The following is a 14,947-nucleotide window of genomic DNA, read 5'->3' as shown; positions in this document are numbered from 1 at the left end:
ATAACATGCAACATATCAGGATCCCTCTGTTGACAAGGAACATCATCTGGTGTCTCTACTCCTACTACCATTACTTCTTTAACGTCACTCCACTCTTCTCACCACCTCTGGACAGGACACATGATGGACAGCCCTTATTCTTGCCAGCTGCGTCTCCTTCACCCTAACAGGGCACTACAGAAATTCAGGTGCACAATTGCAGCATACGATACTCCTCTCATCTACATACACTTGACACATGGCCAAATATTCATTTTTTCACATTGCATGGGTTTGGTCATGACTGCTCTCACAGGGTATCTCATAAAATCAAAATACACGTGCACACACAAGACACACAAATCCACTTCATCTGCTGTAATAGCAAACTGTTCAAATGGTTATTGTATCTTCAATTTGTCTCCATGTTGCGTGTCGACAAAAAAATTTAGACAAAAAAAATGTACTCTACAAACCGCCATTACCCGTCCCGAATTTTACCCTAGCCAAACCCCCCGCTTGGTTCATTTGTCGTACGCGAGTTAAGTGGGTTTGTACAGTATTTTTAAGGATGTTAGGATTTGTGCATTCATGTCCTAAATGAATCATCATCATCATTAATTCATATGTCATTGTTTTCAGTCACATAGATAGCTGTATATGTGAAAAATAAATAACCTCAACCTTTGTCAAAATAAAAATATTTATAATCGCAGTTTCTCGCCCAACCTTGTGCCAACCCTGACTGGCTGCACTAAAGTGGCCCCCGTCATTCGTGTCATGATGATGTGACAGATGGCACAGAGGAGAGCCCTCTCTGCTGTGCTTAAACTGGGTGAGATTGGGGTCAATGCTGGATATAGAGCAGCATGTTTCTAACCTCATTAGTCAGGACATTATGGGGAGATAGTGGTCATAATCAAAATGTGAATTGCACATTACATCTAGGCTACAGAAGCCCACAAGAATGTAGCCTGATAGCCAAGAGAATCTTGCCGTGTGTGTGTGTGTGTGTGTGTGTGTGTGTGTGTGTGTGTGTGTGTGTGTGTGTGTGTGTGTGTGTGTGTGTGTGTGTGTGTGTGTGTGTGTGTGTGTGTGTGTGTGTGTGTGTGTGTGTGTGTGTGTGTGTGTGTGTGTGTGTTGCGGACTCTTCAAACACAAATGCATCGTTTGTAAATTATGTCTGAGTGTTGGAGTGTGCCCCTGGCTATCCGTAAATTATAAGTAAATAAAAAATTGTCCCGTCTGATTTTCTTAATATAAGGAACTTGAAATGATGTATACTTTTATTTTTGAAACTTAAGCATATTTTAGCAATTACATTTACTTTTGATACTTAAGTATATTTAAAACCAAATACTTTGAATTTTACTCAGGTAGTGTTTTACTGAGTGACTTTCACTTTTACTTCCGTCATTTTCTATTAAGGTATCATGACTTTTACTCAAGTATGACAATTGGGTCCCTTTTCCACCCCTGGTAAATAGTTACAGCCTGTAACTGTGTAACTGGGAAAAATTATGTTACTAGTCTAATTCAAAACTATTCAGCTCTCCGGAAGGGTAATGTGAAGAGTGCTGTAAAATATAATATAAACATCTATAGGCCTAATTGAAATTGCGCATCCTGATCTTTCTTTTCCTTTTTACAACTTCCTTGCTTGAATGAGAATGTTTATCTCGTCCACCCTACAACACCAGACACCAAAACGCGCGTACACGCTCACATGCCGCTTTCAAGACAACTTATAACACGGGAAAGTCGGAAATGTCCAACTCGTTACCACTTGAAAAATGTCTGAATTTACCAATAGAAATTCTCTACGCAAAAAAAACGTATAGTTAAACCCGGAGATTCCGCGTTTCCGAGTTGTCTTGAAAGCACCAACAGACGCAAAACACGCAAGGCGTCTGGTCCAGTGGATCAGATCTCGTCAAAACAACACGGGGGCGAGCATGCATGCTCATAGAATGACTCCCGCAGCATAGGTCGCTGGCGCACCCCACATCTGCACCCCAATGGCTGTTTGGTCAGTGCAGACTGGGAATCAACAATGAGATAGACTATGGTGTTTATTGCTGATAGGCTATACATCAATGCTAGTGATCATCCATATATGATATCCATATCATTATATTATAAGCAACACGATCAGGAGAGAGAACGGTGAGTACGTAGCGTGCTATGGATGTGTGTGTACAGTGAACTTTGAATGATAGCCTACCGGGTAGGCTATTTATAGTCTAATTTTTAAGGTATGGGCGTCTGTTGATTGGGAAATCTAAGATAGTCTACTGTCGCATTGTTTACATGGGCTAGTTTGTTTGCATATCCTGTAGCACATGTTAAAGTTGTCTACTCCACGTACGCACTGTAATGTAGGCTACGTTCCTCCCTGTGACATGGCCATCGTGTTCTATGATGGGGATATATTTGGAATATATTTCCTTTGTGTAGGCTGTACACATCAAATATCGTATAAAGCAAGGATATTATTATGTAGTCTAGGGGTTCTCATAAATTAACGAGGTAAATGCCCTCGTTTTCAAATTAAAGCGATCGATCTCTAGATTGTTATGGAAGAAAGGGGACCTCAGCCGCTCCGCAAGAACAAATGCAGAATATCCAAATGAATACCCAGACTGGCGTGGCATGCGGGGCAGACAGTCCGAAGGGAGTGCGTGTGTGTGTGGAGTCTGCGTCTGCTCCAACGACCAGTTTACGCAGAGACAACAACACACGCCTGCCATACAAAGAGAATACACACCTGACATGTTCATAGTCTGACACACATTGCCCCAACCTCTGGACAGCCCCAGACGTGCTTGGATCCTCCTATTATTATTTATTAGATTCATCTGCATATTGTAATCTCCAGTCACAATTATTAGGCTACAGTATGACATTAAGTAAATGGTACCAATGGAAGTAGGATTTGTTAGTTGAGTGAATTACTTTTTTTTTTAATTGGGTTGTAGGCTCCTATTCAATCATTACAAAATTACTATGTCTTTTTTTTAGGAACTGTCGTTACAAATTGCAACAGCCCTATGTACCAATATCCTTTGTGCAGACACAACAGTGAGGCCTGGTTATTGTGTAGCATTAGACCTGTGTAATATTGGAAGAAATGTATCTCTAATTTCCTTTAGTCTCAGATATGCCCACTGCGTGACGTTTTTAGGACCAAAACAACTCTTTATTGCTACTCTTTGTTAAATGAACAGAGCGCCTAGAGTGTCGTTTTTACCAATAACCAGCTGATGGCGCCCTAGTATTATTTGTCACATCATTGGACGACACCTTGACATACTATCAATGGAATACACATCGCATGCAAAATATTGTAAACTAAAACTAACCCTTGTATTTCTATTGTGTGTGCATGCGTGTGTGTGTGCGTGCATGTAGACTGAATGAGTTTGAGTTAGCAGTGAGTTAGCCTTAAACACCCTTTTGATTTCAAAATACCACTGTTGTTACACTTCTCAAATGACAGGCTGCTACAGCAACAGTATCCAGTGATAGAGAGAACATCCAATACCAGGCTGTTCAGAGTTCACTGTGGTTTGGACTGCTCTCTCTCTCTTTCCATGTGCCCAATGTTTCCTGGTTGGCTAGCTGCTGTGACATAATAATAATCTATAAAATATAGAGCTGACAGACACAATCAATTTCCTATTCTGCATGATGAAGAGAAATGCCTGTTCTGTATATTACGGTTCTTTCTGAGCATTTGTCACTTTGAAACCTGAACCCAACCTGAATAATAAGACCCTGGTGAGTCAAGATTTTCTTGCAGTTAATTGTGTTGATGAATTTTATGTTGTTGTTTTCTCAATGTTTCTTTTGGCAGATGCTGGATGGACTCCGTCGGAGGCACAGCTCTCGCCCTTCCCCCCGACCCCTGTCACTCAACTTCACCACCTTCTCAGCCCCGCCCCCAAGCCCTGATATTGACAGCAATCATCATCCAATCAGAAGGTGAGGATCAACTCAAAGGATTAACATTCAAAATTTGCCTTCTAGTTAGCCCTCTTATGAGGTTGGTCATAAAGCTATAGCCAGTCTGAAATCAACCCCTAGCCCCATTCCTTATGTAGTGGATGGCAGATGGCGCTACAGAGAGTTGCCCTACAATCTGATTGGTACAACTACTATGGAACTAACTGGAAACTTGAAAGAAATTGATGGGTGTCATAGGGCAGAATTACATTGTGGTGGCATGTTATGGGTATGCTTGTCATCGGCAGGGACTGGGGGGTTTGATAGGATCAAAATCAATATGAAAGGAGCAAAGCCCAGGTTAGAGGAAAACCCACCTCAGTCTTCTGAAAACCTAACCTTGGGATAGTTTTATTTTTCACCGAGACAAGCACACAAATGTTAATGCCAAAGACACAACAGAATGGTTTTCCAAGACGTGTTGAGTGTTCCTGAGTGGTCTAGTCTCAGTCCTGACTTAAATTTGCTTGAAAATCTGAGACAAAGTTTGAATATTGCTGTCCATCAATGATTCCCAGCCAAATTTAACGAGGTTGAGCAATTTTTATAAAAACAATGGATATACACTACCGGTCAAACGTTTTAGAACACATACTCATTCAAGGTTTTTCTTTTCTTTTTACTATTTTCTACATTGTAGAATAATAGTGAAGCGCAGTGGAGACTTTTCCAATTTTGATATTTCAGTTTTATATTTTCTGAATTTGGAAAATGTTCTTGAACTTTCTTTTACTTTGACAATGTGGAGTAGGTTATGTAGATCTATAGGATAAATGTCACATTTAATCCCTTTTAGATCTAACTTTAAAGCAGCAAAATGTGAAAAAAGTTCAAGGGGGTGTAGATTTTCTTTAGACACTGTCATCAAATCAAATGTCATTTACAACAGGTGTAGACTTTACAGTGAAATGCTTATTTATGAGCCCATTCCCAACAGTGCAGAGCTAAAAAGTAAGACAACTAATTGATAAAAATAAAAGGAAATAACGAGACTGTACACAAGGAGTACTAGTACCGAGTAGGTGTGCAGGGGTACGAGGTTGTTGATGTAATTGAGGTAGTACATCATATACCTGTGGGTAGGGGTAAAAGTGACTTAGGCAATCAGGATATATAATAAACAGAATAGTAGCAGCGTATGTGAAAGTGTGTTTGTGTATGTAGGGTGTCAATATATATGTGTGTGTGTGTGTGTGTGTGAGCGAATGTAGTATGTGTGTGTGTGTTGGAGTGTCAGTGTAGTATGTGTGTATATGAGATAGAGAACGAAAGAGAGAAAGCCTCAACCAAAAAATGGAGCAAATTGGAACGATATCTGGCCCTAAACAGAGAGTACACAGTGGCAGAATACTTGACCACTGTGAAAGACCCACAATTAAGAAAATCCGTGACTATGTACAGAGTAGGTGAGCATAGCCTTGCTATTGAGTGAGGTTGCCATAGGCAGACCTGGCTCTCAAGAGAAGACAGGATATGTGCCCACTGTCCACAAAATTAGGTGGAAACTGAGCTGCACATCCTAACCTCCTGCCAAATGACTACATTAAATATGCATATTTCCCACAGATTACACAGACCCACAAAGAATTTGTGTAAATTGATAAACTCCCATATCTGTTAGGTGAAATACCACAATGTGAAATCACAGTAGCAAGATCTGTGGCCCGTTGACATGAGAAAAGGGCAACCAGTGGAGCACAAACAACATTATGAATACCACCAATATATATCTGTTTGTTTATCCCCCCCATTATTCGTGCTACAACTATTTGCACATTGCTAAAACACTGTAAATAGCTGATAATATAGCACTTGAAATGTCTTTATCTTTTTTAAATCTTTTTGAGTGCAATATTTACTGTTAAATTAGTTTCTTCTCACTTTTAATTATTTCACATGCTTTGGCAATGTAAACATATGTTTTGTATGCCAATAAAGCCCCTTTGAATTGAATTGAGAGAGAGAGAGAGTAAAGTCACACCATGGCCCACCCCTTGCAAAGGACAGCTCTGATAGCCCCTCCTTCCTCCTCTCTCTCTCTCTCGCACTCTCGCTCTCTCTTCTCCTCTCTCTCTCTTCTCCTCACTCTCTCATTCAGTCTTCTGCTCTGGTCTCTGCCTCGACCAGATGCCAGATGTCTCTCTTTCCCTCTTTCACATTGCACTCTTTCTTCTCTTCACTTCACATGCCCTCTCTCTACTCCCCTATTTTCATTCTTTTCTAGTATTTCAGTCTCTAGTCTTTGCTTTAGTTCAATACTTAGTGTGCCGTCTCTCTCTCTCTCCCTTCCTCTCTGCCTTTATGAGGACTCTACACAGGCTGAAGTTGATGAGCTCCCCCAGTCTCAGTGAACTGGGAAAGAGTGAGAAGGGATCACCGGAGGAGAGAGGAGAGAAACAGAAGAGGGCTGGGGCCAACGCTACCTGGAACAGGTATGCTGCAGCCTGACCATGCATGTAGTCTGTGCCTGTTACAGATGTAGGAACTTCATTTGATCACCCTCTTGCAGGATAACTTTACTCCAATGCAGGAATTGTAAAACATGTATTGTATTTTAAGTTTATAATTTCCACTTAGACATTTCAAATTTCCCTTACGAAAAATACATCAACCCCTACAATAATGTTTGTTAATTATAATCCATATAATAACTCACATTTGTTTTCCTGCTTTAGCAAACACGTTCAAATTAAAATTCTACATTTGTATGAATATGAACTATCATCTAATGGGTAAATGTAATCTAAACAGTACATGTTGATGTGTGTGTGTGTGTGTGTGTGTGTGTGTGTGTGTGTGTGTGTGTGTGTGTGTGTGTGTGTGTGTGTGTGTGTTCACTAGCATCCACAATGCTGTCATTGCCGTCTTCCAGAAGAAAGGTCTGTCTGACAATGAACTCTATGTCCTCAACGAAGGTGTCAGGTGAGTTCTAAACACTAACAAACACACACACACTGGTTTGCTAACATGGCATTTGTGTGTGTGTGTGTGTGTGTGTGTGTGTGTGTGTGTGTGTGTGTGTGTGTGTGTGTGTGTGTGTGTGTGTGTGTGTGTGTGTGTGTGTGTGAAGCCATGTGGCCTTGCCAGATGTCTCATTATCTTTCCAGACCTGACATTAGAGCCATCAGTTCTGTCATATCAGCCTCCATTATAGCCTATATCAGCCTCCATTATAGCCTAGTAAACAACTGAAATCACACGCATCACACACTTGGAGAGCCGAGTCAATCATAGGGTCTATTCCTAACACTGTTTCAACATGTACTTATACCACTGGAGACAAACATGAACAGTACGTTTAAAAGAGAAAGCTGGGTTGCACTTACCCAGATACCATGCAGTTATATGAGATGTACTGTACATTCCTTGGTGTGAATACATGTACCTACACAGTAATATACATGTACTTAACCAATAATATGCTATCATCTAATTTGACATAGTTGGTTTTGAAGCTTTTGCCTGTTTTGTGTTATCAGTGTATTGCACTAGTCAAATGTACCCTATAGCTCTAGTGGGTGAACTCCTGTCTTTGTTTACTCAGATACCTATTGAAAACCGAGCTGGGGTCGTTTTTCACAGAATACCTCCAGGTAAGTGATGGTTCTGTTAAATGGTGAAATAATATCATAGATAGATTGTTTCTGATTGCGCCATAATATCATTTTTTATCAAATATCAAGTTGTTTCATTGAACCTCTCTGTCCCTCAGAACCAGTTGCTGACAAAGGGCATGGTCATTCTACGGGACAAAATAAGATTCTACGAAGGTATTTGGGGTGTCTCACTGTTAATTGAATATTAGTAGATGTGTTTACAGAGTGACACAGTAGAGAGCAGTCAGTGCTCCAAAGAAGAAGAGTTGAACTGAAGCTTACATTACCTTTGTCAGGGTCTGTGATGTTCTGTGTTTAACACGCCAAAATCATCTGAGGCCGTAGGTCCCTAGCAGCTGTGCATTGTGAGATTATTCTCTTACTAACAGCAGACGGTTTGTTCCTCCTGTTGGTGTGCAGGTCAGAAGTCACTGGACTCTCTGGCAGAGACATGGGACTTCTTCTTCTGTGATGTTCTCAATACGCTGCAGGCCATCTTTCACCCAGTACAGGTATCAATCCCCTGACTCTTTTCCTTCATCTCGCTGTCACTGGCTCAGTCTCTATGTCACTCTGTCCTGACGCTCCTCTAACCTGCTCACCCTCAATCTCTCTGTCTCTCTCTCTCTTTTTCTCTCTGTATTTCTCAGCAGACATTAAATAAGAATATTCTCTCAGGTATTTAAAGCTACGTTTTCATAATGTTACACCCCCCTCTCCTCACCCTTCGCTCCATTCTTCGGTCTATCTCTCCCATTCTCCTCTCCTGTCTGCAGGGTAAGGAGCCCAATGTGAGACAGCTGGCTCTGCTCCACTTCAGGAACACCATAGTTCTGAGTGTGAAGCTGGAGGATGCTCTGTCTCGGCCCCGCGCCCGCATTCCCCCCTCCGTCACACAGATGCTGCTTATACTGCAGGTAGGTACAGTACGCCTCTCTTTCATTCTCTCTCTTTATCGCTCACTTATTTGATCTCTTTTCTCTCTCTCTTTCGCTCTCTTTTTCTGTCTTTATATGTTTCCCCTTTATATCTTTGAGTCGTTTTTTCTCTCTTTATCTCTCTCTCTCACAGACAGACACACACACACACACACACACACACACACACACACACACACACACACACACACACACACACACACACACACACACACACACACACACACTCGCACTCGCACTCGCTCTGACCTTTCTCCTCTCTCTCCCTCTAGGGTGTCCATGAATCGCGGGGTGTGAGTGAGGACTACCTGCGTCTGGAATCTCTGGTCCAGAGGGTGGTCTCTCCTTACCTGGGCACCCACGGTCTCTACTCTGGAGATGGCAGCGTGGCACACTGCTCCTGTGTGCTGGGTAAGAAGCATACACTGCGCTGTTCACTCTTCTCCCACTATGTTTTCTCTCTCCTTTGCTTTCTTTTCTCTTTCTCTTACACACTATGCCCCTCCCTCACAGAGAAGCGTTTGCAGTGGTGCTGGCCTAAGCAGCCTGTGGACCAGTCGTCTAAGAACCCTGTGGTCCGTTCTAAGAGTTACAACATACCTCTCCTCCTGACGCCCGTGGCAGAGTATGACCCTGATGCCAGCTCGGTGGGCAGTGGGGGCATCCGACGCCACTCTGCCTGTGAGGTCATCTCCTGCATGGAGGAACAGGGGCTGGCCTACGCTGACATAGCCTCCAGGTCAGACGCATCCACCTCCAGCACCTCTGCTAACAGGCTCTGTGTGGTTCCACAGTTCAGAGGTAGGTCATCTGTCCTCCTCACTAGGTTTACGTTATGCATGCACTACAAACTGGAAACTTCCAGAGGCGAAGGATGGAAAAGTTGCCAGAGTATTAAAAATAAGAAAATACTCTTGCCAGACTGATTGATTCTAACCCACAACCTTCCCTCTGTCAGGAACCATGGAGTCTCCTCTCCCCTCCCCCTCCATCCTCCCCCTCCACCTCCACTCCCCAGGACCCCTCCATGGGACAGAGGCAACAATGACCCTTACGGACATGGACAAGGCTGCCCCCTCCTCTCCACTCAGCGGATCCTCCAGCCCGGAGACCGTCATTGGACAGGTGCTGGAGTCCCTGGACTTAGATTCAGATGGGATATTCATAGAATTCCCAGCCCCGCTGCTCAGAGTCAATGAGATATGGTCGGGAGATTAGGCAGAGCACTGAGTAAAGGGAATCATGGGTAGCTTGCCCTCCCCAAATATCTTATCTTAGACATTAGGGGCAAAATGCTAAACTGACCTTAGATCAGTGGCTAGGCGAGAGGCAAACTAGACCTAAAAAGACATGGTTAAGTGCACTCCATACTTCTCCCCACAAGAGGCCTCTTTTTAGTCAACATTTACTTAGAGAAAAAACTAACTTTTCTAAGCATTTGATTAGATCTGAATATATCTGCTTTTTTGGGATGGTTATGTTTTGCCTGTTTTGAAACTTGACTCTCACCACTATGATGCCATACCTTGTAGGCCCTTGGATGTGGGTCCTTGGATTGTGTCTGGGTTTTCTTCTACAAAATGTAGAGCACTGCAGTTACCATAAAATGAAAAGATAAAAGTAGCTTTTGGAGTACATACACTATGTGAATGTAATTTGGTCACATCTTGCTTCTCATTCTAAGAACCTGCATTGTCCAATCTGTGTTAACCTGGCTTGTCCCATCTGTATGTTCCCCTTCCTCTGTGTGTTTTTTACTGTCATGCCAAACATGCCATGTATGGTGTGACAATGATAGAGAAGTTTGGCTAAAGTACTTCTGGGACCAGTCTGTCATCCTCTTTTCAAAGGTCATAAAGCATTCATGTTATGTATTACCCATAGAAACTAAATATTGAACTGTAATTGTTGTTTACTGTTTACTTATGATGAGAAACATAGGGTTTAACGATAATTAATGTTGTCTCATTTACTGTGTTGTGTGGCACTTCAACTGTAAATAAATCGTTTTTTAGGACAGCTAGGTATTGTGAAGTAAGCTTTTTAACTTAACTTGTGATTTCAATAAGGGCTTTTTAACTGAAGCTATTTTTATGACGTTTTACCTCAACCGTTTTTTAATACTTAGCTTTTTTTGACAATCTGTAATGGGACATTTTTATCCAAGGTTGTAATTATCATTCATTTGTGATATCAGATTTGAATAAAAATTCTAATGGCTAAGTACAGATTTCTATTGCCTTAAAATATATATATATATATATTTAGTGCATTTACTTAATTTATACCATTGACTGAGCTAAACAAATATGAACACCTTTTGTGTACTTTACGGTAATGCTCGATTTCACGTATTTCTTTTCCTTCAATCAGAGGGCTGTTTTGTATGATTGACAGAGAATGGCCAATCCTAGTGGATAATAGCATGGTAAAAAAATGTTTTTAATAACGACAACCGGAAAATCCCCTAGACACTTTTCGTTTTTATCGTAACGGAAAGTGCAATAAAATACAAGCTTTTCTATAATATGGATTTTTAAAGATACTTAGGTGACAAATCCTCCGATCCAGGTAAGCAGAATGTTGGTTGGCCATATGTGATTTCGGCTAGATTTAGCTAGCTAGCTAGCTAACTGCTGCTAAGCTAATGCTATTTTCTCTAACCAATATTATTTATTTGACTAAATATAAATCGCAATGTATCCAACGCAAGCTAGATAATCTGATCCCCCATTAGAATAAGTGTGTCAACTAGTTAACGTTAGTGTGCTTGCAGACTCAGACTGCACGTTGAAGAGACTAGTTCGCTACAGTAGTTAATGTTAGCTACCTACAGTATACGTTTAGCATGCCCTCAACCCACAAAAAAATAAACATTGCCAGGAGGACAACATTGCTATACCTTCCTATCACAACCTGTACAATCTGGTATGCTAGCTAGTATTGTCTCACATCATAGGTGTATGTCACTCATGTATGTCTCTCCTATCTTCAGGTTCGTCTCACTCTTGACTTGCCAGTGCCACAGTGTTAACGTTCCCCCTCCAGGGCACCACCCCCATCCCTTAAATGAGAATGTCTCTGGCCCAAAGAGTCCTCCTGACCTGGATCTTCTCCCTCATCTTCCTCATCATGCTGGTCCTCAAACTGGATTCCAAGATCCCCTGGAACTGGTTCCTCATCTTCCTCCCCGTATGGATTTTTGACACCATCCTCATCCTCATGCTCGTGGTAAAGATGGCGGGTCGGTGCAAGCCCGGCTATGACCTGCGTGGAGGCCAGCAGAACCTGCGACGGAGGGTGTGGTACCTAGTGGCCATGTTGCTGAAGCTGGGCTTCTGTCTGACGCTGTGCGCCCGGCTGGAGAGGCTGATGGAAATCTGGCTCAGTGTGGTGTGTGTCCCCCTCTGGGCCCTGCTGGTCGGGGCCATGGTGGAGTTGGGCTACAGTGTCTTTCACTACCGCACAGAGTGAGAGGATGGAGAGGGAGAAAGATGGAGATTGATTTTATTTGCTCCGTCTAGGATATAAAGACTGCAAGTTAGTCTGTAGGGGAGATGAATGTGAGATTGTTGTAATCCACTGTAGGAGAAACTGAACTGAAGAATATGGAGATGAATTTTTTTTTCATTTTCACTACAGCAAAGACTGAAAGAATGGGGGGAGATGGAAAAGGGAATTGATTTGGTTTACTCCACTAGTACAGTATGTAAAGACCACTACAAGAGAGATTACTACAAGAGAGAGTAGTGATATGGCAATATATTTTATGGGTTTATGCTGCTTACAAATTTAATCTTTATTTAACCCTAGTGATACAGCAAGAAATGTTGCAGCCATGTTGGTCTTTGCCATGATGGACTCTGGATGAGAGTTCAGGGTATTCATAAGCAGACTGGACCTCCTGACAGACAGACTGACTGATCTGTGCATGTGCCTTTGTTACTCTCAGATAACTGGGACCATTAGGTCCAATGGGTTTATATGTGAACATTAATTATGTGTCTTTTGAAGTGGTAGGGATCTGTTTTTCTGTGGATACGGAGAAACACACACAAAAATAAATATTTACAATTCCTCAACTTTGCTGGGTTGGATTGGTGTGAGCAGTATGACCCATCTTTCATTTATCTAATCACATGCAGATTAGTGACTACTTCAAAGGGAGAAATGAAGTGTACATTCTATAAGTGTTGGAACAAGGCTCTGAGTCTGATATAAAGAGAATTCCATAACTGGTAACTTGACCCACTCCAAAGAGAACAGAGGCAGGGATTACCTGCCCTCTGGGGGTGTTCTGTAAGAGGTCAGCTTATTGGTGTATCATGGACAGAACTCGTACTGCTACTGGCAGCCAGGGCATCGGGGATAGAAAGTGCTATAATAACTCATGTCTTCTGTGATGTTTTGTTGTTTGCTAAGGCAGAGTTTCTCAATCTAGTCCTGTGGCTCACCCAGGAGGGTGCATGTATTTGTTTTCTGCTCTAGTCAAGCACTAACACACCTGATTGTACTAAGCAAGTAATCATCAACTATGTTAGCGGAATAAGGCCAATGCATGGACCTGGGTTAGAACCAACATGTGCATATTTTTGGAGTCTCACAGGAATGGATTGAGAAACACTGTACAAAGGGCCTGTTGCTGGCTGAAGGTCTGACAAAAACCTTTAGAACCTTCCCTTATTTTTTATCCGTTAAGCTACAGCCACACTCAGATGCGTGAACATGGATGAAATTATATGATTTTCACTCAGTGGACAGTTTTAGGTACACCACCCTGTTCACGAAAATGGATTGCTCCTACAGACAGTGAGTCACGTGGCCGTGGCTTGTTATATAAAGCAGGCAGACAGGCATCCCGTTACTGTTCGATAGAACGTTAGAACGAGTGACCTAAGTGACTTTGAGCGTGGTATGATCATCGGTGCCAGGCGCGCCCGATCCAGTATCTCAGAAACACCCGTCCTCCTGGGCTTTTCACGACCGACAGTGTCTAGGGTTTACCGAGAATGTTGCGACAAACAAAAAACATCCAGTCAGCGGCAGTCCTTTGGGCGAAAACAGCTCATTGATGAGTGGTCAAAGGAGAAGGGCAATAATTGTGCAAGCTAACAGGCTGGCCACAAACAGACATAACAGCACAGTACAACAGTGGTGTGCAGAACGGCATCTCGGAATACACAACTCATCATCCTTGTCACGGATTGGTTATTGCAGATGACCACACTGGGTTCCACTCATATCAGCTGAAAACAAGAAGAAGTGGCGCCCGTGAGCACGCGATCACCAACACTGGACAATTGAGTGGAAAAACATTGCCTGGTCCATATCTGAACAGTGTTTCTAACCAAACCCAATAGATAATCTCTGGGATGAGGTGGAACGGGCTGTTCACAACATGAATGTACCGCTTCCAATCTGCAGCAACTCCATGATTCCATGGCATCAGCATGGACCAACATCCCTGTGGAATGTTTCCGACACCTTGGCGCCAGGGGATTGTGCCGTGGCGGAGATCTTTGTGGGCTATACTCGGCCTTGTCTCAGTAAGTTGGTGGTTGAAGATATCCCTCTAGTGGTGTGGGGGCTGTGCTTTGACAAAGTGGGTGGGGTTATATCCTTCCTGTTTGGCCCTGTCCGGGGGTGTCATCGGATGGGGCCACAGTGTCTCCTGACCCCTCCTTTCTCAGCCTCCAGTATTTATGCTGTAGTAGTTTACGTGTCGGGGGGCTAGGGTCAGTTTGTTATATCTGGAGTACTTCTCCTGTCCTATCCAGTGTCCTGTGTGAATTTAAGTATGCTCTCTTTCTTTCTCTCTCTCGGAGGACCTGAGCCCTAGGACCATGTATCAGGACTACCGGGCATGATGACTCCTTGCTGTCCCCAGTCCACCTGGCTGTGCTGCTGCTCCAGTTTCAACTGTTCTGCCTGTGATTAATATTATTTGACCATGCTGGTCATTTATGAACATTTGAACATCTTGGCCACGTTCTGTTATAATCTCCACCCGGCCCAGCCAGAAGAGGACTGACCACCCCACATAGCCTGGTTCCTCTCTAGGTTTCTTCCTAGGTTTTGGCCTTTCTAGGGAGTTTTTCCTAGCCACTGTGCTTCTACACCTGCATTGCTTGCTGTTTGGGGTTTTAGGCTGGGTTTCTGTACAGCACTTTGAGATATCAGCTGATGTACGAAGGGCTATATAAATAAATTTGATTTGATTTGCAGAATCCATGCTCCGAAGGATTCAGGCTTCAGGGGGGTCCGACCGAGTACGATACGGGTGTACCTAATAAACTGGCCACAGTGTACATCATTGTCCGTCAAAAGTACAACTCAAGTCAACTATTATCGGATGAGTTTGTCTGTCAAAAGACTGCGTTTTTTTGTCAGAGAATCATCATCCGTTGTCATTCATCCGGCACCTATTGA

General features: G+C 42.8%; 2 protein-coding genes across 3 annotated transcripts; both read left to right on the top strand.

Annotated features, from left to right (window-relative positions):
• The first annotated feature begins 1,927 nt into the window (after positions 1-1,927).
• On the top strand, positions 1,928-11,600 carry LOC115109502 (proline-rich protein 5-like). Of its 2 annotated transcripts, XM_029634454.2 has the most exons (12): positions 1,928-2,145; positions 3,836-3,963; positions 6,291-6,416; positions 6,826-6,906; positions 7,529-7,577; positions 7,697-7,754; positions 8,001-8,092; positions 8,357-8,497; positions 8,791-8,929; positions 9,032-9,319; positions 9,477-9,643; positions 11,514-11,600. In XM_029634454.2, the coding sequence occupies exons 2-12, from the start codon at positions 3,836-3,838 to the stop codon at positions 11,550-11,552; spliced, it is 1,308 nt and encodes a 435-aa protein (XP_029490314.1). In that variant the 5' UTR covers positions 1,928-2,145; the 3' UTR covers positions 11,553-11,600. The 2 variants fall into 2 exon arrangements, with proteins under 2 accessions (XP_029490314.1, XP_029490313.1); XM_029634453.2 differs by lacking the exon at positions 11,514-11,600 and having other exon boundaries at positions 1,930-2,145; positions 9,477-10,537.
• Positions 11,588-12,600, top strand: tmem60 (transmembrane protein 60). The gene has a single exon (XM_029634456.2). It carries the CDS (start codon positions 11,588-11,590, stop codon positions 11,990-11,992), a length of 405 nt encoding a protein of 134 aa, XP_029490316.1. The 3' UTR covers positions 11,993-12,600.
• The last annotated feature ends 2,347 nt before the right edge of the window (positions 12,601-14,947 follow it).

The sequence above is a fragment of the Oncorhynchus nerka genome, linkage group LG25 (assembly GCF_034236695.1).
Source record: "Oncorhynchus nerka isolate Pitt River linkage group LG25, Oner_Uvic_2.0, whole genome shotgun sequence".
Taxonomy (NCBI): Eukaryota; Metazoa; Chordata; class Actinopteri; order Salmoniformes; family Salmonidae; genus Oncorhynchus; species Oncorhynchus nerka.
Note: the sequence above shows the minus strand (reverse complement) of the source record. Positions and strands in the feature narration are given on the sequence as shown.

What these genes read in the sequence shown, in the direction of transcription:
- tmem60 (XM_029634456.2), top strand. Translation starts at nt 11,588, where the DNA reads ATGAGAATGTCTCTGGCCCAAAGAGTCCTCCTGACCTGGATCTTCTCC.
- LOC115109502 (XM_029634453.2), top strand. Translation starts at nt 3,836, where the DNA reads ATGCTGGATGGACTCCGTCGGAGGCACAGCTCTCGCCCTTCCCCCCGA. An exon ending in CAAAATAAGATTCTACGAAG is followed by an intron (nt 7,755 to 8,000) that starts GTATTTGGGGTG and finishes GTTGGTGTGCAG; the next exon opens with GTCAGAAGTCACTGGACTCT. An exon ending in TGTGGTTCCACAGTTCAGAG is followed by an intron (nt 9,320 to 9,476) that starts GTAGGTCATCTG and finishes TCCCTCTGTCAG; the next exon opens with GAACCATGGAGTCTCCTCTC.